At 43.9% G+C, this 26488-nt stretch overlaps 1 protein-coding gene across 1 annotated transcript in view; it reads left to right on the forward strand.

The window, feature by feature from the left end:
• Positions 1-26488, forward strand: part of mtmr11 (myotubularin related protein 11) — a gene marked incomplete at its 3' end in the record, with an annotated part of 114409 nt that overhangs the window by 39921 nt on the left and 48000 nt on the right. Inside the window, exons 3-8 of the mRNA XM_083639008.1 lie at positions 4659-4795; positions 5228-5297; positions 5975-6114; positions 9508-9592; positions 22292-22439; positions 25550-25637. Coding sequence (XP_083495134.1) covers positions 4659-4795; positions 5228-5297; positions 5975-6114; positions 9508-9592; positions 22292-22439; positions 25550-25637 — 668 coding nt within the window. The remainder of the gene's footprint in view (positions 1-4658; positions 4796-5227; positions 5298-5974; positions 6115-9507; positions 9593-22291; positions 22440-25549; positions 25638-26488) is intronic.

Here is a 26488-nt window from a genome sequence, read left to right on the forward strand (position 1 = left end):
TTGTCAATAAACATTGTCAACAAAGATAGCCTTGTTGTATATTATCATGTATAAGATTGTTGATGTCGAGTGAACACAAACCAAGGATTGGACGACGGAGAAACTTAACCGACCAGCAGTCTGAGTCTGCTTCAATCAACGAATGCTTTATATTTATTGAAATGAAATATGGTGATATCTGGTGGTCTGAAATTACTCTCTCTAGCTAGGCTAACTGGCTCATATTATGTCATATTATTGTAACGTCTGAATCAGCGTTTCATAATAGCCTTACGTTTATAGCCTGGATGACGTTAGCTAATGTTACCCATCCTTCCATTGGTGTTACACGTTATATTTTTAACTGAGCTTTGCGGAATTACCTCAACACAATTGTGTATCAGATTTAAATGTCCAATATATACAGCGTTACACAAACGACCAGCAGCATTCAAATGTGCAAAAACGTTATATTTATTGAAATGTGGTGATCATGTCACAAGTCACATTACATAACGATATAGCGTTAGGTGTTCTTTTGATCAACAGACCTCGGGGGCTCTATACTGTTGCTAGCTAGCTAGCCGCAGATCAGCTCTGAAGCCCCAACTTCAGAGCTGCCCGTCCACTAAAACCCGATTTCGATATAGCGTTTTAGGTGTTCTTTTGATCAACATACCTCATCACGGGGATCTATACTGTTACGTGTGTCTACTAACATCATTAAAATATCATAAGGGTAACGCTGTTTCTGTTATTTTACTTTTATCTCTTGCTACGTTGCTAGCTAGCTAGCTAGCCTGCCTTGGCAACTGGTTGGGATCATCTGATTTCCTGTGGCTGGTGTAAATCAAAGAAAATCCCGCCCCCAAAGTTATAATTTTTATCGGCTCTTTTACTCGAAATGGGACCATAATTTAGAAAACGGAGCCCAGGGGAGCATGAAAAAGACTTGAAATTGTTTATTCAGACCATAAGCTCATTCGGAAAATGTTTATTTAAGACACAGAACGAGAGAGAAGTCGGCTCATTTTTACATTGGAGCCAATGTACGTGTCGTCACTTCCGGACCTGACGTGCGCCCCCCTGCGGACTTTTCGAATTAATGGAATTTCACGACTGGCTTCATACATTCCCTAATTCTGTTGCCCACTGGTGTTATTGCAATATCCTATGTTGAAACAACTGATCATCAGTGACATGTAGTTTAGCGTTAATCTCAGGAGAACAGAATATTATAGCTTTGATCTTCACAAATCATTTGATCCTCTGTTGTGTGTCCCATCACTGGTACTGGACGGTGGCCACCCCTTGAAGAAACGAGTGACACTGTTAATCACTGTATAACGTTAACGTTTGCTTACCCAACACTACGTGCGATTGGTAAATACTGTAAATGCAGAGGTGGATAAACTATCCAGAGGAGTTTAACCCCCTTGTTCCCCCTCATTGATTGATGGTTGATCTAATGTTAGCTAGATATATAACGCAATAGCTGGTAGATGATTATGCTCTGCCTCATCTCAAAGAGGTAGGTAAACAGAACTGCGTTTGTTTTCCATCTACGTCCGAATCTGTGCAGCATGCAATACTGTTTAACGTTGTATAACATTAACTTCTGCTACTACTGGACATGTAGCTAGCGTTAATGTGATGCTATGCTATTACGCTAGAAAATAAGATTACCTCGATTTTGTGGAAGATAGGAAGATGCAAGCGGCAGGCTGGTGACGTGATGTCTGGAGGAGATAATACTCTCTGGCTTTTTCTTCGGGCTACTGTATGCACCGTGAGAGCAATGGAGCAAGGCTAGCAATAGCAACTAACGTTAGCAACATTCGTTAGCCAAGCTTAAGCTAGCGGGGACCACAACTTGAACAAGATGGCTGTCGTGGCTATGAGGAGATTTTTCAGAGAGCATTTCGGACCCTCCCCCGAGTCCCATCCACGCTCACGCCCCTTCCTGTATTCGCGGCTCCAGATTTGAACAGATTTCCCACAATGCACCAGGAAAATCCATTCATCCAATCAAACGGAATCAAACAATATCGGGAAGTGAGCTTCATTTTGCCGTGTCAAATTCATAGGGCTGCGTTAGTCCAGATATTACACTGTAGTTAAGGTGGAATGTTTCCTTCTTCCTTCAAGCCATAAGTTGATGCCGTGTGAATCATTCAGCCCACCTTAAATATAGTTAAGGTGGAATGTTTCCTTCTTCCTTCAAGCGATGAGTTGATGCCATGTAAATCATTCAGCCCACCTTAAATATAGGACGAATGAAGCGAAGGCTGTGATTGCAGCCATACTTCCTCTTTCTCTCACAGCATAAACAAGCGCTTCACATGTACAATGAGTTTCCTGTTTGTGCTGCGGGATCCCTCAAAACATTCATCTCAGAGAGTGAAAAGGTAGCATGCAGTCTGCTGAGATTCAGCCCTACTCAAACCTGCAATTGAATACTGCTGTCATTTTCAATTAAAGGACCTTACTAGTTCCTCCAACATTTGCTGGGAAGGAATTTTGTGTTTCCTTATAATGTTATTTTAGTTTTGAGGAACCAAGTCTATTTCATGGTATTATGAGTGGATATGAAAACATTAGCCTTGCCATGTTTCTGGCTGCACACTTCTCTCGTCGTGGACAAAAAGGCCATTCTCTCCACCTCCGCTCTATCCTGGACTCTGTTGCCATGGGAACCCCTGTCTAGCTGGCAAAGGCTTTGTATTCCTGCGGGAGACCGTTACAAATGTGCTGTCTCACTGCTGTGTGTGTGTGTGTGTGTGTGTGTGTGTGTGTGTGTGTGTGTGTGTGTGTGTGTGTGTGTGTGTGTGTGTGTGTGTGTGTGTGTGTGTGTGTGTGTGTGTGTGTGTGTGTGTGTGTGTGCGCGCGCGCGCGCTTCGGTGCATTTTTTTCTTCTCTTGAGAATGTTTGTTTCTGCACATCTGTGTTTGTGTGAGAGTTTTCTGGGTGGAAAGGTTTGTTTTTGGAAGCATTGTCCTGGAATTCAGGACGCCTCTTCAACTTTCCTCTCCTCTTCACCATGGATGAGGATGAATCATTGTGAGAAGTGGATTGGTCCTCCACATAATGTTGGTACATGAGCATGTCAGCTGGGCGTAATAGAGCTGAAACGTGCCCGCCCTCTTGTTCAGTGCTCGGCTTCTGAAAATAACTTTCCCATTGATTCTCCAAATACATTTAAAATCTAATGAAAGCTGCAATCCACTTGCTGTTCAACATGATGCATTTCGTTAGTCGAGGCAGCAGTATTTCTCTGATCTGTTTTTAATGGAATGTTGTTGTTGTTATTGTTTTTTTTGGTATATAATGGAGCCTATGGCCTCCAGGAGGCAAGACAAACCTGTAGTAGAACAGACAGTTTTAGCTTCTGACTGGAAAATACATACAGTACTGTATGTGGGTTTAGACCAGTGTTTCTCCAACAGTGGTCCGCGGACCACCCCCTAGTGGTCCGCGAGTACATTTATATTTTTTTCCTTTTTTTTACCTCCCACTATCCAATCGGAGAAATGTTTACATTTTCTGGGAAACTCCAGGTCAGATCACGATGCCTGTAAAAGACTATTATGTATTTTTTCACCCCGAATCCACTGAAAATATCAACCTCAGATGGAGCAACCTTCACACTGAAAATATCAACCTCAGATGGAGCAACCTTCACACTGAAAATGGCAACTTTTGACAAAGATTTGGCCTGCTGTGGTCCAGGGATCCTGGGCTTACCGCCACCCAAGATGATTGTGATTGGTTTAAAGAAATACAAACAAGATAGAGCATGTTCCCTCTATGGCTATACCAGAATGACATGGTCTAAGCCCAGGATCCCTGGACCACAGCAGGCCAAATCTTTGTCAAAAGTTGCCATTTTCAGTGTGAAGGTTGCTCCATCTGAGGTTGATATTTTCAGTGTGAAGGTTGCTCCATCGGGGGTTGATATTTTCAGTGTGAAGGTTGCTCCATCGGAGGTTGATATTTTCCAGAGTGTAGGTTGCTCCATCGGGGGTTGATATTTTCAGTGTGAAGGTTGCTCCATCGGAGGTTGATATTTTCCAGAGTGTAGGTTGCTCTATCTGAGGTTATCGTTGTTTCACGTAGCGACGGGGACTTTGAAAACGGCAACACGCAGATAGCGGAAGGGGAGGGGAATTCCATCTGAAATAGATGGCCAATGGCAGGCTTCTACCCACAGCCTACTTCCATTGGGTCAGACTACAAACCACATCCACTTGACCTAAGCCACAAGAGGACATGCTAGAGGAGAAGAGCCTGGTGACGCGAGGTTAATGACAAGTAGATCAAATGCTTTTTTCAACAGACACCATTGGTTCCTCGGCGCAGTGCTGCCTTCATGTGCAACTCAAAAAGACAAAAGACAACCACAGCCTTAAAAATGAGACATTGTCACCTGCAATATGAAGAAGAATCGATTCTTGGGAGTTGGGAATCGATCCAGGAATCGTGGCATTAAGAATCGCGATCCTTTCAAGAATCAATTTTTTTGGAGCACCCCTAATGCGTGTACACTTCCTGTTATATATAAACCCACTAATCCCCCCCCCACACACACAAACACACACACTCAACCACACAATTTTACACATTATGGTCATACAATTCTTTTTTTAACGTTCTGGACGCCTCCCATGTGTTCCTGCCAGGCGAGTGCGTGCTGCAGAGGGCTGTCTTGGTGAGGAAGAAGTTGACTGCCAGAGAGGGAGGAGGCTGGCTGGCTGGGACGCTCTTCTGCACCCACTTCAGAGTGGCCTTCGTGCCCCAGGACAGCCCCAAACCTGACGTGAGTTCCTCTGAACTCCAGCTGTCTAGGTTAACACATTCGGTATTCTGTTATGGTTTTGTTATTGGCTGTTACACTACTCCATGTGTCTGTATTGTTCTCATTGTCTGTGTAAAGTGTGACACATGGGTGTAACTTACAGGTTAGATGCGTTTAAAAGGATGTAATTACTAGCACAGAGGATATTAACTGTAAGTGTTAGTGTACAGTACACACAGGCACATGAACATAAACATTTTCTGTTTGTTTTTTGCTTCTTGTTTTGTTTATTTTCTCCAAGTATATATTATCATTAGTATTATCTGTGTGTGTGTGTGTGTGTGTGTGTGTGTGTGTGTGTGTGTGTGTGTGTGTCTGTGTGTGTGTGTGTGTGTCTGTGTGTCCAAAACATAGACTGTATATTTATGTATTTTCCTCTGCATAACACTGTAGGACAATGCCGATCCAGTGCTTTTAGGAGATCATGATGTGGCTTTGGCGTCCATAGAGAAGGTTGTGGCTGGTAAGTGAAACCTCATAATCAAGTTCTACTTCCAAACAGTTGTAGGATTTCCATTCATTTTATGGCCAGAGATACATTGGCTCAAATTGAACAAAGCAAGATTAGTTTTGCTAGTGAAAAAGACCATAGCTAAACCTTTGCGTGACGTTTCCACAGCAGCCACATAAGCTAGTATTGTTTTATAATGCCTTACTGCAAGTTGATATTAAGAAATGTCTTACGTTCCTCTCAAGTTGTACCTCAGGTTCATTTATCAATATTTATAATCTCATAATCAAGATGCCGGAATGCTGAGCTCTAGATTTAAATTATGTATGTCTGGTGTTTGTAAAGATTGGGTATAATTTCAGACTGGTTGCTTATGTTATTAATTATTGGGCTTGGATCCAAAAGGGCTTAAAAGGGCCGTTTTATCCCAGAAATTGTGGGATCACTCAAGTAACAGAAGCACTTCACTGGGATAATGACTGAAATTGAATTAGATAGTTATAGTTAAATTGATAGTTAAGAAGATATTTAAATAGCACTTCACCAAGGAGGCATGAGTGTTTTGTCTCCCCTATAAAAACAATGAATAGCTAGTTAGGCCCGTCTGGCTCCGGGCCCGTTGGTCTCCTTCCAAATGGGTCTGTTTAATGCTTGATTAATTGGGCCCTTTCTTCTCCTCTGTGGTGCAGTGGGCCCGTCCAGGACCAAGCTGGTGACCCCCAACTCCTCGCTGAAGTTCACGCCAGAGGAGCTGGTGCTTTACTGCCGGGACCTGAGAGTCATCTGCTTCCTCTTCGACCGCCTCACTCCTGACACACAGGCCATAGAGGTGTGTGTTTATTTCACTCCTGACACACAGGCCATAGAGGTGTGTGTTTATTTTACCCCTGACACACAGGCCATAGAGGTGTGTGTTTATTTCACTCCTGACACACAGGCCATAGAGGTGTGTGTTTATTTCACCCCTGACACACAGGCCATAGAGGTGTGTGTTTATTTCAGTCCTGACACACAGGCCATAGAGGTGTGTGTTTATTTCACCCCTGACACACAGGTCATAGAGGTGTGTGTTTATTTCACCCCTGACACACAGGCCATAGAGGTGTGTGTTTATTTCAGTCCTGACACACAGGCCATAGAGGTGTGTGTTTATTTCACCCCTGACACACAGGCCATAGAGGTATGTGTTTATTTCACTCCTGACACACAGGCCATAAAGGTGTTTGTTTATTTCAGTCCTGACACACAGGCCATAGAGGTGTGTGTTTATTTCACTCCTGACACACAGGCCATAGAGGGGGGTGTTTATTTCACCCCTGACACACAGGCCATAGAGGTGTGTGTTTATTTCACTCCTGACACACAGGCCATAGAGGTGTGTGTTTATTTCACTCCTGGCACACAGGCCATAGAGGTGTGTGTTTATTTCACTCCTGACACACAGGCCATAGAGGTATGTGTTTATTTCACTCCTGACACACAGGCCATAGAGGTGTTTGTTTATTTCAGTCCTGACACACAGGCCATAGAGGTGTGTGTTTATTTCACCCCTGACACACAGGCCATAGAGGTGTGTGTTTATTTCACTCCTGACACACAGGCCATAGAGGTGTGTGTTTATTTCACTCCTGACACACAGGCCATAGAGGTGTGTGTTTATTTCACCCCTGACACACAGGCCATAGAGGTGTGTGTTTATTTCACCCCTGACACACAGGCCATAGAGGTGTTTGTTTATTTCACCCCTGACACACAGGCCATAGAGGTGTGTGTTTATTTCACCCCTGACACACAGGCCATAGAGGTGTGTGTTTATTTCACCCCTGACACACAGGCCATAGAGGTGTGTGTTTATTTCACCCCTGACACACAGGCCATAGAGGTGTTTGTTTATTTCACCCCTGACACACAGGCCATAGAGGTGTGTGTTTATTTCACCCCTGACACACAGGCCATAGAGGTGTGTGTTTATTTCACTCCTGACACACAGGCCATAGAGGTGTGTGTTTATTTCACTCCTGACACACAGGCCATAGAGGTGTGTGTTTATTTCACTCCTGACACACAGGTCATAGAGGTGTGTGTTTATTTCACTCCTGACACACAGGCCATAGAGGTGTGTGTTTATTTCACTCCTGACACACAGGCCATAGAGGTGTTTGTTTATTTCACTCCTGACACACAGGCCATAGAGGTGTGTGTTTATTTCAGTCCTGACACACAGGCCATAGAGGTGTGTGTTTATTTCACTCCTGACACACAGGCCATAGAGGTGTGTGTTTATTTCAGTCCTGACACACAGGCCATAGAGGTGTGTGTTTATTTCACTCCTGACACACAGGCCATAGAGGTGTTTGTTTATTTCACCCCTGACACACAGGCCATAGAGGTGTGTGTTTATTTCACTCCTGACACACAGGCCATAGAGGTGTTTGTTTATTTCAGTCCTGACACACAGGCCATAGAGGTGTGTGTTTATTTCACCCCTGACACACAGGCCATAGAGGTGTGTGTTTATTTCACTCCTGACACACAGGCCATAGAGGTGTGTGTTTATTTCACTCCTGACAGACAGGCCATAGAGGTGTGTGTGTGGGGAGGCGACCTCCTTGATTGGATCACACCCAGCCTTCATTTTGATCAACTTCAATTGGTCAACTACACCCATGTAAAGTTTTGTGACTGCTTCTTGCACAGTTCTGACACTATAGCAGTGACAAAATCTGTCCTCTAAAGGTGCGTTCACACCGAGATATTTATTTTTCTCTCTGTCGCTTGATTCAACCCTTTGGAATCGCTCTGTCACTCTGTTTAAATCGCTCATCAACAGGCACAGGAATTGACGGACATGTGGGGGCTGTAACGTTACGCAATGTCATGATATTTGTCCACTACGAGCAACTGTCATTGTTTACAAGCTAAAGCCTATCAGCGTGCTCCTAATGCGAGCTCCATACCGGTAGGACAGACTTCACTTCATGTCAGCTATCAGCCTGTCAATGCGGTTTGTTGCCACACAATAAACCAGCGGTTTGTTCCAAGCCAGTGTGATCCTTGACTCACTCTCACACGGCAGCCAATCAGCGTTGAACAGCGAGCGACTGATGCCAGCGTAATTTCGCTCGAGTTGGGATATTTCATCTCGGGCGACGAGCAAATTTTCTCCCTATCGCTCTGTCTCTGCCGCTCGGACGCCCAGCGATTTTTCTCCCAGTCGAATATACGCTCAATCGCTCGTTTGCATTGACTTTGTATGTAAACTCGACGCCAGCGAAAAACTTTAATAGGTCGGTGTGAACGCACCTTAAATCAGACGTATAAACACCTGGCAAAGTATTCAAAATGGCTTGTGTGGTAGTTCCCGCTACAATAGCTTGTTTTCGACCACGTGATTTGGATGACGTCTGCGTGACGTCTGAGGGGCAGCTCTCCCAGAGTTACTATGGAGAATGGAGGAAAGCGAGTATGCAAGAGGTTGGATGGCGCTCCACACTGCAGGTATCGACAGAAGATTGCAAAACATAAGATATGACCCATATCTAATGAAGAGAAGCTGTTTTTCCAGCAACTTGTCAGATTTTACTAGTGCTTTCCTATCGCTTCCTATGTAGCCTGCTGCTGGTTGCCCACCGGCATGATCACGTGGTTTCAACCAAGCCAATGGTCAATGGTCTCACTCGCCACGGTCGGCATCTTGACGTGACGTCACCTGAAAACAACCTATAGGGGTCTCCAGGACCACATTTTGCCATGTGTTGTGTTTTTTTTTACCTTTAGTTACCCAGGCAAGCAATTAAGAACAGATTCTTATATACAAAAGCAGCCTGTCAAAAAGCAAAAGGCTCACAAGGTGAAAACAATACCAGCCCCGCTGTCGCGGCTGGTACATTTGCAAGATATGAGTTACTCTCCCTTGTGCCATAATCCAAGGTCAACATTCATATCAGGTTATATTATTATAGCCTGTGACTTGGTATTTGTGTGTGTGTGTGTGTGTGTGTGTGTGTGTGTGTGTGTGTGTAGGTGTAGGCAGGTGTAGGCAGGTGTAGGCAGAGGTCCAGGGCTCCGGTTGCTGTCATAGCTCAGTCCTCTGGCAGCCTAAAGCCATCTGCCTGGAGAAGCTGATCTGTGCTGTAGCACTGATCTGAGGCTGCCGGGCCGCTGCACTGAAAGCTGATGATCTTTGTCATGTTGATTGGCTCACTGTGTTGTGCCTCCTCAGATAACCTACACCATCGCCAAGACCTACCAGCCTCTCAAGCCAGGAACAGTCTTGTCCTTCCAGAACGCTGCTCTTGGAAGTGTGGGTGAGTAGCTTCATCTATGAGTCCACACACACAGGGGTCCTTGAGGTGGTCCCAGGGGGTCCCCAAGAAAAAGAGATATAGTTTAATTTCACTATAAGTTACATTACTACATTACCTTAAGTTTAAGGATTTTGTTTCCAAATATATTATGGCTCTGGATAAGAATAATGTTTCTCATGACATTTTGCAAATAAACATAGTTTAGTCAAAAGTATTTATTGAATGAATTTGAACAGTATAGCCCCTTTTAGATTGGCCAAAAAATCCCACAAATATCCACAAACTACTGGCATTTTCTTCAGTCTAAAAGTTGCCAAGCCATCCCGTTTAGCCAATAGAGCGACCCTGCAAGTGAGGCGGGTTGTTAACGCGACGGTTCTGCACGGCTGGCGATATAAATCTTGGCGGTGGTCCAACACACTATTTTCCGCCCCTGCTTCCCCTCCTCTGGATTTGCCACCCCTTTTCCAGCATGAGTCAGTGATTCAGTCATTCCCACATGCTGAAATTCAACTAAAGTTAATTACTTTAAAGCAGCTACGAGCAACTTTTTCGATTGTTATTAAACAGTATAAATTTAATATCAATGCATCACATCTTACCTCTAATAGTCGACGAGACCAACGCAGAGTAGTCTCGCTTGAACCCCGAGTGAATCGGCCAGTGTAGTCTGTCTGTAGCCAGGGAAGATCAGGAAGTGAAATGAAACGGTTTGCAGCAGCCACTTCGGCCATAACCACAAAATAACTTCCAAAAAACCTGTTAGAATATAACGAGAGATGTTCGCGAGAGTATGCGTGGCGTTCACATTGTTTATGTTATGTTGCTACGCAGCGCGAACGGGGTAGGCAGGCAGCTGCGTTTCACTTCCGGGTTTCACTTCCGGGTAGCCGGTTCGGCGGTAGAGCGAGAGAGAGAGAGAGCCCCCTGTTGATGCGAGTTTAGACAGACACAGACTTAATAATCATTAAGGGAGCAATCTCCGATTCACACGGCTTTGGTCTCAGCTACTATTATAGGTAAGATGTGATGCATCAATATTGTAATAATACTGTTTAATAACAATCGAAAAAGTTGCTCGTAGCTGCTTTAAAATGTCTTTACATTGTTGGAATATGCCGACAGAAAAAAGCGTCTCTCCCCATTTAAAGCTGGGACACACCAGATGGTGCATGAGAGTCAAGCGCATAGACTGTAAATCTATATAGGCGTCAAGTCAGTCAGAATGTAAGTCGGTCATCCGCTTTAAGGCTTTTAAAGGACAACATACCTGGTCGTGTGGTGAAGGACTGTGCGGAGGAGCTCACTGATGTCCTCACAGATATTTTTAACACCTCCCTGAGCCAAGCTGTTGTCCCTATGCTTCAAATGCACCACCATCATCCCGGTTCCGAAGAAGGCTTCTCCATCCGGCTTCAATGACTATCGTCCCGTGGCACTGACTCCTATCATTATGAAGTGCTTCAAACGATTAGTCATGCAGCACATCAAATCTATCCTCCCTCCTTCCCTGGACCCCTTCCAGTTTGCATATCGGGCCAATTCATAGCTTTCAAGGGGCGTTACGTGCTGCCGGGAACGCCCACCTGGCGGTCAAAAAACAAACTTGTTCATTCGCTGCCAGCCAAGTCGACTAGTTTCTCACGCAGTGTTTGTTCAGCCGTTTGTACACACGTCTTTGCGGCCAACATTTCCTCAAAGGTAAGCTCAAGTAACGTTACAATAATGATTAAAATACCCCGTTAACGTTACTTGAGCTTACCTTTGATGAAATGTTGGCCGCAAAGACGTGTGTACTTTGATGGTAGCCATTTGCCCTCCCCAGCGACTGAACCACGTCTAATCGCACAAATCCACAACCTCCTCCTGTCTGAGTTTTCTTTCTCCGACGGCATTCTGTAAAAGCACAAGCCAGGCGTGTCTCCTCGTCGGTTAGTGCAACCGATAGCACAACAGGTACCCGGCATTTTGGCTGAACAAACACAGCGTGAGAAACTAGTGACTCGGCGGCAGTGGAATGAACAAGTTTTTTTTTGACCGCCAGGTGGGCGTTCCCGGCAGCACGTAACGCCCCTTGAAAGCTATGAATAGGTCCACTGACAATGCAATCTCCATCGCCCTCCACTCAGCTCTCACCCACCTGGACTCCAAGGACTCATACGTGAGGATGCTGTTCATAGACTTTAGTTCAGCATTCAACACAACCATCCCCCAACAGCTGATACAGAAACTGGACCGGCTGGGGCTGAACACCTCTCTGTGCAACTGGGTGTTGGACTTCCTGACGGGGAGACCGCAGACAGTTCGGGTCCACGGCAACACATCCAGCACCATCACACCAAAACACAGCTCTAACCTCTTCGTCAAGTTTGCGGACGACATAACTGTGGTGGGTCTCATCAAAAACAATGATGAACTAAACTACAGAGACAAGGTGAGCCAACTGACCAGATGGTGGAGTGACAACAATCTCATTCTCAATGGGGAGAAGACGAAGGAGATTGTTGTCGATTTCAGGAAAATGCACCCTGCACCCTCCACTGACCGTCAACAATGTCGCTGTGGAGAGAGTGAGCAGCACCAAGTTCCTGGGTGTGCACATCACAGAGGACCTCTCCTGGAACATGAACATCACATCACTGGCCAAGAAAGCTCACCAGCGTCTCTATTTCCTCCGCAAACTGAAAAGAGCCAAAGCCCCAGTCCCCATCATGCGCTCCTTCTACCGTGGCTCCACTGAGAGCATCCTGACCAGCTGCATAACTGTGTGGTACGGAGGCTGCCGGAAGACCCTGCAGCGCATAGTTAGAGCAGTTGAGAGGGTGATTGGTGCACCCCTCTCTTCTCTCCAGGACATTTATGACACACGCCTGGGCCGCAAAGCACTCTGCACTGCAGGCGACCCCACCCACCCCTCACACTGCTTCTTCAGTCTCCTGCTGTACAGGGGGAGAATGAGGAGCCTTCGGGCAAGGACCAGCAGACTGGAGGACAGCTTCATCCACCAGGCTGTCAGGAAGCTGAATTCTCTTCCAGCTCACCTGCCCCCACAGACTCTATATGACACAACTACCCCCCCCCCCCCCCCCCCCCCCAATCACTAGCTCCTGCCTGGACCTGTCCCTCCCTCCCCTTCCCTCACATGCACAGACTATTGGCATCAGCCACTTTTTTACTTACTTTTACTTAGATATCTTTTTACTTGAGTCAATACTGCTATTGCACTGTAATGCCACATCCATTTGCACTCTGTGTATTTTTATATTTATAGGTATTTTATATTTATACCTACTTTTAGATTTATATCTTTTATATTGTGTGTTTGTATATTTTTTACTGCACCGTGGATGTGAGAGAAACTAAATTTTAATCCTCTGTATGTCGGGCATATATAGCAGTATTGACAATAAAGTTGACCTTGACCTTGAAAATAAAACCCTTGTTGTAACGTTAACATTGTTAATTTTGAGTAATGCTTACACTCACAGTTTCACTCCATGTAATCTTAACATCACCACGAGGTTTGCTGCTTCGTTTGTTGAACACCTTTTTCTCCTCCAACATGCATCACTATGGCTATTTACTTGTTGGCCCGTGTGTCGTGAGAACACACAGGGCCTTAGATTCCCGTCTGTCGGGAATGAGTTTACTGGCCTATTTGGCCGCTGGTCCTTCACCTCTCTACAGTCCGGTAGGTGGCGGTAATGCACCTCGAAGCTGGTCGAGCAGGACTGGTGACTGCGCCCGTTTTACTCACATATGCAACTAAAAATAGAACAGTGCGAATTGTAAAATGCCTTTTGGGGCACGTGTGCAAGTACAGAATTCTTCAATATATATATTTATTTTTTCAGAGCGTTAAAAATCAGAACGGCATTAAACTTGAGAGCCTGTGTCCCAGTTCACTTGAAGGCAACACAGCGTTGCCTTGAACCAATGGTGACTGGTGAAAAAAGCACGTGATCTCTCGTCAGTCCACATTGCCGATTCTGGCGCCGGTCGGCTTTCCCCTTTTTTTGTTTGGTTAATTACCTGCAGCTGCACGATGCACGCGTTCACCAAGCAGCCAAAAGGAAGCACACGCCAGCATGTCCTCCTCATTGTGGAGATTTTACAGTTTGTCACACATGCAAGTCGAAAATAAGCTGCGGAGGGGCAGGGTACGTTGGAGTCCACTCCAGTCTGAGCGGCTCGCTTCACCTCACCGGGCTCTTCCCCGACCAGCTGCAGTCCACATCGCTGCTGCCTGCTACAGATCAGCTGCTGCTGCTATCTGTCAGTCACGTTGTAACGTGGATACAGGAGAGGACTATTTGTATCGTATTGCGAATAGAATGATGAACATAATAATAAAACGCATCGGCCAGTGTGCAAGGTTTTCTGTGAGAGATGATTTTTTTTCGGATGGCGGATAAAAAAAAACGGACTCTGTGTGTAAACTCTGATATTCAAACTGAGTCAACTCAAACTAATTTCCTCATCTACTCAATAACAGCCAAATCCACAACTGTAGAGTGGGCATGGCTTCGAAGGTCTCTGGGCTCTAGACCTATAGGCTATAAACTCCTTGACCATGGATAACATTTTGACGTTTATTTATTTTAGTTTATTAGTTTATTTGGCAGGGACATATAAAAAAAAAAACATTAAACACCATAGGGGAAGAGATGCTTTGTAACAGATTTAGCCATAGGCTACTTTCCATCTGGAGCCCCTGTTCTGTTGCACCTTTTTTCTTTTGGAAAAGTAAATGCATGATAGCTGTGGGATATAGGCTACTGGTTGTTGTTTTTGAGTGAGATCGTCCTACCTCATGCAAATGATAAGAAATGTGACATTAATCTTATTCTATTAAAGCAAAGTAAAAAAATAATAATAATAACATCAAAAAAATTACCCGTCAATTATTGTTCTTAGAAAGAAAATCAGAATCGGCCAAAACTGCCCAACGACCAGGCCCGCTCCAACCCATTACGCAGAGTACGCAGACTGCGTAGGGCATCACGTGACTGAGGGCACCAAAAAAAAAAAAAAAAAAAAATTTTTTTTTTTTTTTTTTTTTGGTGCCCTCAGTCAGGCCACTCACTGAACAGCAGGCCAGGCGCCGCCTACTGGTTTACTAGTGGTTTTATTACTTTATTCAGGGTGCATCTCATTGTAAAATTGGACTCGGCCCAAATTGGGCTTCAAACGGCCCAAATTGGGCTTCAAGCGGCCCAAATCTGGCTTCAACCGGCCCAAATCTGGCTTCAACTGGCCCAAATCTGGCTTCAACTGGCCCAAATCGGGCTTCAGACGGTCCAAATCTGGCTTCAAACAGCCCAAATCTGGCTTCAAACGGCCCAAATTGGGCTTCAAACAGCCCAAATTTTTCGTCGCCGCCCTTCGGACGCCGGCACGCACGTCGGCCTGTATCGGCCTGGCCTGCTTGGTATCTAATGCCCGGCCTGAATTATGATCCCAGTCCGCCCCTGCTTGCATGTACAGTTTAACAATCACTTGTTTGCTGACATGTACAGTAATTCTAACAATTGTTTGTTTCCCACATGTAATGAAATGTGAGATACACTAGTATCGTTCATAATTAATGATTTTGCAGTCTTTCGTTTGACAGTTATTGAAAGTTTTACGGGGGGGGGGGGGGGCACCACAGAACAATTACGCTTAGGGCACCCAAATGGCCAGGAACGGCCCTGCCAACGACATGCGAAGTTTGCATTGCGAGCGACCAATAGATAGGAAGACAGACAAACAGACAGACAGACAGAGTGGGAGCTCACTTCTATCAAGAGAAAAGGAGGTTTGTTGGCTGAGAGCCTGACTGATTCTTCCGGACTTCACAATAAGAGTAGACATTAGTAGACTAGCAAATCCTCTCCCTCTTCCCACTCAAATTAGCAGCACACGGGCCTATGCCAGGTTTCGACCTGGCCTTGTTTAAATGATGTTATCTTGAAAGTTTTAACCGGAAGGTTCTATTTTCTTTTGGCTGGCTTGATGCTGGGCCTGGGCAGCCTTGTGAGAAGGGAGAAGGGAGGGGGAAGAAAGAAACTGTAGCCGTGGAGAAACTGAACGGGTTGAGAGTGTGATGTAAAAGTTTAAAAGGTGATGCTGCTGTCCCCCGCTGCTTTCCTGGGTAACAAAAAAAGGTATATTAGGGGCACTTTACACGAGGACGGTTTCCTATGGAAACGGGGAATTATTTTATCGTTTGTGCCTCCCGTTAAGACGGCGACGGCAAATTCGCGCTTAGGAAACGACACATTTTGAAACCACCCTCTAGAGTGGAATTGTTGGTGACGCTTCCCGCTGAGCGCTCCATGTAATCGGTTAGAAACGATAGTCTTCCCAGAAACTCTGACGTGCCTGCACACGCGACACACGCTTGGCAACATTCAGAATTAAGCTACACTGCGGCCGACTTCAGTTACATGTTCATAACGAGCGTTACTATGCTGCTGCGAGGAGCCGATGGCTGTACCCGGTCGGCATTTAACGTTAGGCAAGCACATCGACAGTGTTTTCTCACTGCAGCCTACACAGTAGACAGTGTCAGCACAGCCAGCGCTCCCGATCTTTGCTGCTCGTTAAAGATTTCCAAATAGGCTTATTCTGATAAACTGGTCACATCTATGTAACGTTCTCACCCAAAGAATATTACAACTTTAAAACAGTTTGTTTTTTTTTGCTTGAAAACAGCTTTTTGGCAAGTCTAAAAATTACTACGGTAGCCGTAATCTACTTCCGTGTCTAAAACCCAGAAAGACGATTACGAAATGACGTCATGTAGAAGCGTCCGTGGAGTGACGAGCAACGCCCCGTTGACCACAATGCCACCTAGCGACCTGGCATGTACATTACGGCGTTTAAAAAATTCAACAGCGCTCATGTAAACGGGGAGGTGTGAAGGAAACGCTATTGTGTCGTTTCTTCCAGAGACTGTCCTCGTGTAAAGGGCCCCTTAGTGGGACTTTTGATGTAAAAAAAAAGGTATAAATCCTCACAGGCAGAATACTTGACCCTGATTGGCCAGCAGCAAGTTCCTCCACTTCAAATGAAGTAAGCCTGCTGACTTTCCAGTGGGTGTGTCAGTTCAAATGCTCCAAATTTGCTTTGAAGGAGTTTAGCAATTCTTTATCGAGGAGACAAGCAACAAAAATCTTTCCATATGGAGGGTCTCTGAGGGGTGGGGGGAATCTAATGTTCCTCATGTGGCCCTATTTGTCTGTTTGTCACGTAAAAATCACACTCAGGTGTTGAAATAACCAGTGCAGGTTGCGTAGGTCGGCCCCTTCTCCCCTCTCCATATGTATAGGCTACTCCTGATTGGACTATCTTCTCATGCTACAATCAGACATTGTGCTACAAAAGGACACCTCGTTTCCCTAGGCCCAGCTCTTCCTCCCGCCCCCTCCCCCCTAGCCACTTCCCCTACCCACCCCTCAAATCCTGACTCTACCACATTCCTATCTCTAGCCCCACCCCCTAGTCTCATGCTACAACCATCTGATGCTACGAACGAACGGACAGACATCTCATGCTACAAACGGACGGATGGACGAATACACATGTCATGTATAGAGGTGGCTGCACCGCTTAAAAAAGTTTCTACGGTATCAGTCAATCTGTCTAGACTCTATTCTACCTGACAAGATTAGAGTTGTATTATTATTATTATTGTTATTATTGTTATTATTATTATTGTTATTATTATTATTGTTATTATATTATTATTTACTATTAATTTATGCACATAGATTTTGGTGTGTAATGAATATTCATAGGAACAAGAGAGCTTATTGAATGTGAGAATCAAATGTCCACATGAGTCAGAAATGCAGCATGTGTATGTGAGTCATCCGCCTTGCTTGCTCTCTGAAGATTTCCTCATTTCTTCATATGAAATCAAGCATAGGACCTGCAGCACTATGCACAATTTGATATAATCCAGAATGGCAATGCTTCTGCCATAGTGAACCTTTATCAAGTGAGTCTACTCTTTGGGTTTTCTCACCCAATCCAGCTCCAGAAATGCACCTCTATCTACGTTCATATTTTCTCATGCCATCACACTCTCATCTATTTTCTCTCTCATCTATTTTTGTTTCGGTCTGTCTCTGTCTGTCTCTCACTCTTTCATCTGAGCGTATCAGTATGCGATCTTAAAACTCTGAGACGGGGGAGAGTATCAAACCCTTTGAGACGGGGGAGAGTATCAAACAGGAAATGTGGTTTCTGTGCAGACCATAATGAGATGTACTGTAGAGCTCACATCCTCTCTGGCTGGCAAAATTAGAAACATTCTCTTTCATGATGATGGCATGAAAATGTTCTCCTGAAATGAAACCTTGGCCAGATGTGAGGAAATCTCTTTATTTGTGCAGCGGTATGAAATCCAGACTCACAGAAAGGTTTCAGTAGCTGATCCTGACTGAAGTCTGGGAAAGTTTAGGAAAAATCCAGCCACTGTAATTCATTTTAATGATGTCCCATCAGTCATTTGCTAAGTGAGTAAGTACCACTCTCATTTTTGAATGGAATTCTTCAATTGCAACAGACACGTCAAGGCAAGTCAGACTCGCCTACTTTTAAAGCAGCCTTTGACTGTGTTAGCATTGACTGTTCACCTCGACCTATAGAGACACATGAGCCTGCCTGTATAATACATTATGCTATGTTAAAGCTACGCAAGGCTGACCAGGCTGTGGCTGTCTGTCAGCTGTAGGATCAATAATGCAAGCCCCCCCGTACACTCTGAAAGGCGTCTCCAGATGACCCGTTGTTCACCTCTGCCCCGAGGGTCAAGTGTGTCCAGTGTGTGGTCAGTGGCGGCTTAGCGAGGGTATGACTGCATCACTGTAACACTGTGATTTCTACAAGATTTATTGAGAGAATGTCGCCGACGTCGCTTTGGTAGTGTGTGGCCACCAAGACACATGCCTGTATATTGGTTATATTCAGCGATTAATATGTTTCTAATGTGTTCTGATTACGCCATTTGTATCTCCAGTCCGTCCAGATTTAGTGACACGGAGAAGAAAATGAGAGCTCACACTTGATTTGGCAAGAAGGTCTCGCAATCTGCTATTTGCTACGCCTGTGTTTGATGCTGGTGTCTTTATATCATATTGGAGCCATAACTAGCAGCAGAACGCCTGCTGAGCTTCCCAGTGGACATTTCATAATTAATTCATGCTTTTAATTCTATTCTGTATTGTTAGCATAATCACAGGTCACTGAGCTAGCTTTCACAGCTGTAAGTGTTGGGCAAGTTACTTTCAAAATGTAATATACTACATATTACTAGTTACTTTCATTTGAAAGTAATAAGTTACTTTACAATATTACTTTCTGTGTAGAGTAACTCATTACTTATTACACTACTTTTGCATTACTTTTACCAAAACAACAGCAGCAGCAGAATGACATTGCAGCCCTGGAACCATCCCGAAAAATTATTTCAACCACCTTGAAATCAGTGTAAACAATCCAAAATTCTAAATGTTATTATTTTCCTTTCTTATTGTCATCTATAGTGGTTATTTGCAGAAAAACACACAGTTTGATTAGGAAATGATTGTATCTTTTTGAATATGTGCTTTGATTTAATCAAATGTACGGTAACTCAATTTGTAACTTGAGTTACTTGACAAAGTAACTGGTATAATATGACTGAAATCCTATAAGTAATAAGTTGTATTACTGAGTTACTGCTAAAAGTAATATATTACATGTAATATGTTACTTTTGTAATGAGTTACCCCCAACACTGGCTGTAACCATACCATCTGCCATGCTCATACACACTATTGAATATTATTGAAGTTATGAACATCCTGAGCCCTCTCTTTAGAGGGTTAGTAAGAAGTTAGAATAGTTGTAATGCCACCACCCCTCCCCCCAAGAACAACAACAACAACAACAAAAATGATATAGGCCCTGTCTGATTCTCAAGTGAACGATTAATATTTCTAGGTAAGAAGTTGTAATTAGGCTGTCTGAAACCAGTTTGATACATAAGTTCACTGAATTTGCAACCTTTCTAGGTACCTGGTTATGGATAATTTTCGAGGAACCATACAATGGTACCTTTGGTGGGTTGGGATATCCCATAATACCTTGCGCCCTTTGCAATCGACGAAGAAGAACGAAGCGAGCCCGAGCAAGCCCCTAATGGTGGCACCCACAAAGCCTCCCACATCAGAAAGAAAGTGAAACAACGTTGGCCAAATAACAAACATCTGTCACTTTATTTTCGCTTTTATTCTAGAATAGTCAATAACGTCAACCTTTACTTAATTTTAGTGCAGTCAGATGTTTGTACAGTGTCAGGAAAGTCACTTTTGAACAATAGTAGGATGCATCTTATCTGACTCTGTTCTGGAAGGCAGCCGGCTAGTTAGGTTGCTAGCTAACATTAAAGGGGGACTAAACCCCCCAGATTTCTGGCAAAACGGTATTCTACTTAATTTGAAAATTCTGCAGGCAAGATGGCCGCCTATAGTCCCTTGTACCCTGGCAGAATTCCTAGCCCATAAACTAACTAATAACTTGGCCAATAAGTATGTAATATACAAAATAAAACAAACAGTAATGCCTTCATTTGATGTAGAATGAGGACATCTACCGTAAATGGTTCGTTAAACTCGCATTCCAGGAATATTGTATTTACTGCACTGCTCAGAGCTAACGTAAGTGGCTCGTGCCTCAGAGAGCCTGCGTCCTGGAACCCACTCCCTTAGTGCCAGAACACACTCGATTTGGGGACGGAGCACGCCAGGGTTGGCCAACTGTGCACAGAGCTGTCAAATCAAATCATCGACAGAGAAGCTATGGCCCGCCTCCCAACCCCTCTTTCCTTTTTTTTGCATGACAGGCAGTATTTTCAGTGTATCAGAGATAGAGAACGTTATAAATATAGCTACGTTATAAACAACTAACCAACACTGATGGTCCGTATGGAAACAGTGTTACTCGAAATGGTTGTTATATCAATTTGGTCATTCAGTGACGTTTTACTGCATGTAACATAACTAACTAGCCATTAACATTAGCCACAGTAGGCGATTACCCATGATGCATTGCGCTGTTAAAGGGCTTGCGCTAAAAACGGGTCCATTGGAGTGAATGGAGATGTTGCAACTCTACTATTATGGCTCTGGCGTGAACTACAGTAATGATCACATGAAAAAAAAAAATCACATGAGTGGCAAAGGGGGTAGTACGCTGTGACGTCAGGTTGTACCATTTTGGAGGGCAAAACAAAAAGCAGGTTTGAACCCATAGAGGGCACTTATGCTGTTGAAAATGATAAAGTTTGTAGAATATTATAAATTTGGTCTCAAATGTGGAAATTTTGACCAGAATTCTTCACACATCACCGCCATTGTTAACGCGATATCTGAGGAACGCCTGGACAGAATTTCATCAAATTTGCCTCAAACATCGACTTAGACTCAAGGATGATCTGATTAGATTTTGGTGGTCAAAGGTCAAAGGTCAAGGTCACTGTGACCTCTCAAACGCCATTTTCAAGCTTGTTAACGCGATATCTCAGGAATGCCTTGACGGAATTTATTCAAACTTGTCTCAAACATCGACTTGCACTCAAGGATGAACTGATTAGATTTTGGTGGTCAAAGGTCAAGGTCACTGTGACCTATCAAACGCCATTGTCCAGCTTGTTAACGCAATATCTCACGAATGCCTTGATGGAATTTCATCAAATTTGCCTCAAACATCAACTTGGCCTCAAGGATGAACTGATTACATTTTGGTGGTCAAAGGTCAAAGGCGAAGGTCACTGTGACCTCTCGAACGCCATTTTCAAGCTTGTTAACGTGATATCTCAGAAATGCCTTGACGGAATTTAATCAAACTTGTCTCAAACATCGACTTGGACTCAAGGATGAACTGATTAGATTTTCGTGGTCAAAGGTCAAGGTCACTGACCTCACGAATGCCATTCCCAAGTTCGTTAAAGCGATATCTCAAGAACGGCTTGATGGAATTTCTGCCAATTTGGCTCAAACGTGACTTGGGCACAAGGATGAAAGGATTACATTTTGGTGATCAAAGGTCAAGGTCACTGTGACCTCTCCAACGCCATTTTCAAGCTTGTTAACGCCATATCTCAGGAATGCCTTGATGGAATTTCATCAAATTTGCCTCAAACATTAACTTGGCCTCAAGGATGATGAACTGATTACATTTTGGTGGTCAAACTTCAAGGTCACTGTATCCTCACGAACGCCATTCCCAAGTTGGTTAACGCAATATCTCAAGAACGGCTTGATAGAATTTATTCTGATTTGGCTCAAACGTCCACTTGGACTCAAGGATGAACTGATTACATTTTGGTGGTCAAAGTTCAAGGTCACTGTGACCTCACACACCCAATTTCCAAGCTCTGTAACGCAACATCTCAGGAGCGCCTTGACGGAATTTCTTCCAATTTGCCTCAAATGGCGATTTGGACTCAAGAATGAACTAATGGCGGAGGCATAAGTCCGCGTTGCGGTCGTTCTAGTTCTTTAAGAAACTATCAAACATAATAAAAGTCACAAAATCTATATCCAGTCTTTTCTTTTTTCACAATATTCACCAAAGCAGTAATCACACCCAGATATTTTGCCCATTTCTAACACAAACCTCAGTCAAAGTGTTTCTGAACGTCCGTGTCTCGCTCTCCTCCTCCAGAAATGAAGCAGTTCCTTAGCAACCGTCGCCCGGATGCCAACATGAACTGGTTTGAGTCTGCAACGGACTGGGAGCAGGAGGTGGACAGGTGTGGGGCCATCGGCTGGAGAGTCAGCTCGGTCAATGACCGCTTCGAGATGTCAACCAGGTACATTCACAACCAAGGAGCAACGTAACCCCACTGTAACTACACGTCTTAACCAGGTACATTCACAAGCAAGGAGCAAAGTGACCCCACTGTAACTACACGTCTTAACCGGGTACATTCACAAGCAAGGAGCAAAGTAACCCCACTGTAACTACACATCTTAACCAGGTACTGTACATTCACAACCAAGGAGCAAAGTAACCCCACTGTAACTACACATCTTAACCAGGTACATTCACAACCAAGGAGCAAAGTAACCCCACTGTAAATACACATCTTAACCAGGTACATTCACAGCCAAGGAGCAAAGTAACCCCACTGTAACTACACATCTTAACCAGGTACATTCACAACCAAGGAGCAAACTAACCCCACTGTAACTACACATCTTAACCAGGTACATTCACAACCAAGGAGCAAACTAACCCCACTGTATCTACACATCTTAACCAGGTACATTCACAGCCAAGGAGCAAAGTAACCCCACTGTAACTACACATCTTAACCAGGTACATTCACAGCCAAGGAGCAAACTAACCCCACTGTAACTACACATCTTAACCAGGTACATTCACAGCCAAGGAGCAAAGTAACCCCATCTGACACACTGTAACTACACCTCTTTTATTTAGCCACTGGAATTCCCCTTGCGCTGTCTGAGTGGTTTTTAGACCCAGGTTTGAATGAGAGATGTTACATCAGCGTTTCCCAAGGTGGGGAATTTCCCTTAATGTGGGTTTAGAGGATCCTCATTCAAAGAAGGATTTTTTTTTATCAATTATTTATTTAATTAAATTTTAACATACAAGAAAAACATAATAAACCACAAACATTTCCAAAGAACACAAAATACAAATACATACATACATACAAACAAATTCACTCAGGATCGTAACCCCCCCCCCCCCCCACCAACCCACATGCATGATTAGCTCATAGCAATAATGTGCCCAACAGCAACAACAACAACAAAAAATAACCTAGCTGTCACGGCGCCATGGCCCCCATGCATTGCCTCCATAAAAGTATTCCAAGATGTAATATTTTCAAATTTAGCGCCATGCATTCAGGCCACCGACATCTCCATGACAGCCAGGTCCACAACTGAAGAAACCCATTGTTCCAATGGCAACATACTGTATGAGGAACCATCCGTCTCTGGGCTACCATTTTTTTGCGGCAGTAAGGCCTAATAACAGCCAACGCCTGTGCCTCAATGATAGATTCAACCCAGTATAATCATTCAACAACAAAATAACAGGGGAACAAAGAACAGTGACACCCAGCACTACGGACATCTTCCTGGCTACTTCTCTCCAAAATAAAGATATGGTTGAGCACTCCCAGACTATGTGTACAAAAGTTCCAGGGGTAGCCAGGGGTCATAATGTACAATTAGGGCTTTGAGACATATTCATCTGAAACAATTTACGAGGGGTGCAGTATAGTCTATGGGTGTAATTATAATGAATCCATTGGTTATTATGGTTCCTAGAAGATATAATTATATTAATCCACACCATATCCCAATTGATTATATTAGATGAAATGGAAAGATCCCTACTCCAACTCCTACAACGTCGGTTTTCAGCTTCTTAATCAAACTCTTGTCCAGGGGTATCTTAGCACCACCCACTATTCTAACATGAATTGACAAAGGTTCCAAGAAGATTAGGGCATTTAACCATTGAAGTCAGCTGAATTACCTAGCGCCTCGTGCAGGACGTTTTGGCACCATCTGGTCGTCACACGTCCTTCAGCTGGCGTCTTGGCTCGTCCCGACGTCAGAACAACACTGTCATCTTCTTCAGAAGCGAGAGCCGTCCAGGCCTCACTCATTCAGGTGTGCCTCGCCAACCAGGCAAGGCTGAAAAACATTCTTTGATATATCAAGGTAGCCCCTAGCTCCTGTTGGGCTCCTCGTGAACACTGTCCGCCTCACACCGGAACTACTTCCTTCCCGGGAGCCAGAGGGAAAAGGTCGCCCTCTGAAGCCTTCTTAAAGTCACAGCGTCATAAATCCACCAAGCAATTCAACCTCATTCAATGATCAAACAGCCAGAAATACATAGGCAAACATTATCATATTTGAGTTGAATGGATACTGCCATACCTCACCAACAACCCCCCCCCCCCCGCACACAAACTCACTACCTCCTCCAAAACTCAACTGAACTCCCCCCGCCCCCCCATAAAACTGTAACTCATATCTAATTTAATGCCTGTTTAACTGGCACTGCAAATTCATGTAAATCCCCTGCACATTTAATGCCTATTTAACTTAGCCTGTAAATTTCATGTACATTCAATGTAAACTCTATTTAACTCCGACTGTAAATTCATGTAAATCCACTGCCTATTTAACGTCTATTTAACTCAGTCTGTAAATCTCATGTAAATTCAACGTAAATTCATATTTATGATCCGCAGAACACTTCACCACTCATGAACATATTGTATATATTTACTCGATTTGATTGCACTTGCAACTTTGTGATTGTTTTTAGTTATCTTCCTACTTCTTATCTCTGTATATTGATGTGACCGCTACGCTGCATACGCTGCTAAGACAAATTCCTCGTATGTAACTTGTATACTGTGGCAATAAAAGTGATTCTGATTCTGATTCTACCTATCAATCCGTAACACCAGATAGATGACCAAAGTTATTGAAAATAGACAGTGCGAGATTGAATTTGGGGCATCACCTAAAAAAAGTAAAATATCGTCAGCGTAAAGGGAGATGAAATGGTCCCCGTCTAGAAGATCTAGAGACCGGAAATTGGGCGGAGCATACATTACCTGTCAACACCATTGCGGTGGGAGATGAGTAAGTATAGAGTTTGAATCATTGATATGAACTGGTCTCCGAACCCCATGTCTCGTATGACCCACCACACCTAGCGTTCTGCTGAGTCATCAGGTTTATTCCCCAATCTCATGTCAATTCACACACTTTGAGGTGAGTTCCCGCTATTTACTAAAGTGCATGTAAATGCGGAAATCAGATTATTGACAGTTACCTGATTATTCTCAGTTATCTGATTATTGTGTGCATGTAAACGCACTCAATAAGAACTGAACCTTATTTTGTCTCTGTTCCCTGTCAGCCTACCCAGGTTCAACATGGTTCCACAGAAGGTTCTAGACACCGAGCTGAAGAAAACCTTTGCCCACTTCAACGAAGGACGCATCCCTGTGAGTGCACTTATTACAGAGAGACATTTTTTAAGTATACCATAGGGAAATGCTGCTCAAGAGAAAGAACTGAGTCACTTAAGCACCAAAATGTGATGGTCACCATTTCAGGCAATGAAAGGGGACTACATTTCTTGGTTAATAGAATGATGATACTCTTATAGCCTGGATTTTATATATTTTAAAACGATTGAGTAATGTTTTTTCCCAAATGAATATATGCCATTTTTGAATAGGAGTTTTTAGTTTGTAGAGTATTCCAATGGCCCTGGACAGTCAGGACTGTATTTGTGAACCAGAGAAATAAGACTCAAACTGGTGACGTCATCTGGTATAAACGTCTGGAGCTGCTTCATACAGAATAAATTAGAAAACATTGAAAAAGTCGATTGAGGGAGCACCCAAGGATTTTCGGGAGATACTGTGAAATCACATTAACATTACATTTTTACAGTTTAGAGCTAACAATGCTGCCACAGACTAAACCACATTTGTGTCTTAAAAAGTCAAACAAAGTGAAGGCTGAATACCTGATAACATCACAATTTGACTTCCCTGGTTTCTAGCTTTAGGAAAGAGGTGCTCACATTGTATAGTAACAATGGGACTGTCCTTGAGAAAAGGCACTGACAAAATTCTTATAATGAGTGGTATTCCTTTTAAAATGTACTGTAGTATACAACAGACGAATATGCAATAATCTCAGAAACATTATGGGCCCTATCTTCCCGACGGCGGTAATTTTGCGTTAGCGCCCGTTTTGCGCTGGAATAGTGCCGCGCAAAGCCCTAATTGTGGGCGTGTCGGCCCGCTGCGCTTCACGTCATCTCGGCGCACATCTCCGTATAGGC

The sequence above is a fragment of the Poromitra crassiceps genome (genome assembly GCF_964638095.1).
Source record: "Poromitra crassiceps genome assembly, chromosome: 1".
NCBI classification, from domain to species: domain Eukaryota; kingdom Metazoa; phylum Chordata; class Actinopteri; order Beryciformes; family Melamphaidae; genus Poromitra; species Poromitra crassiceps.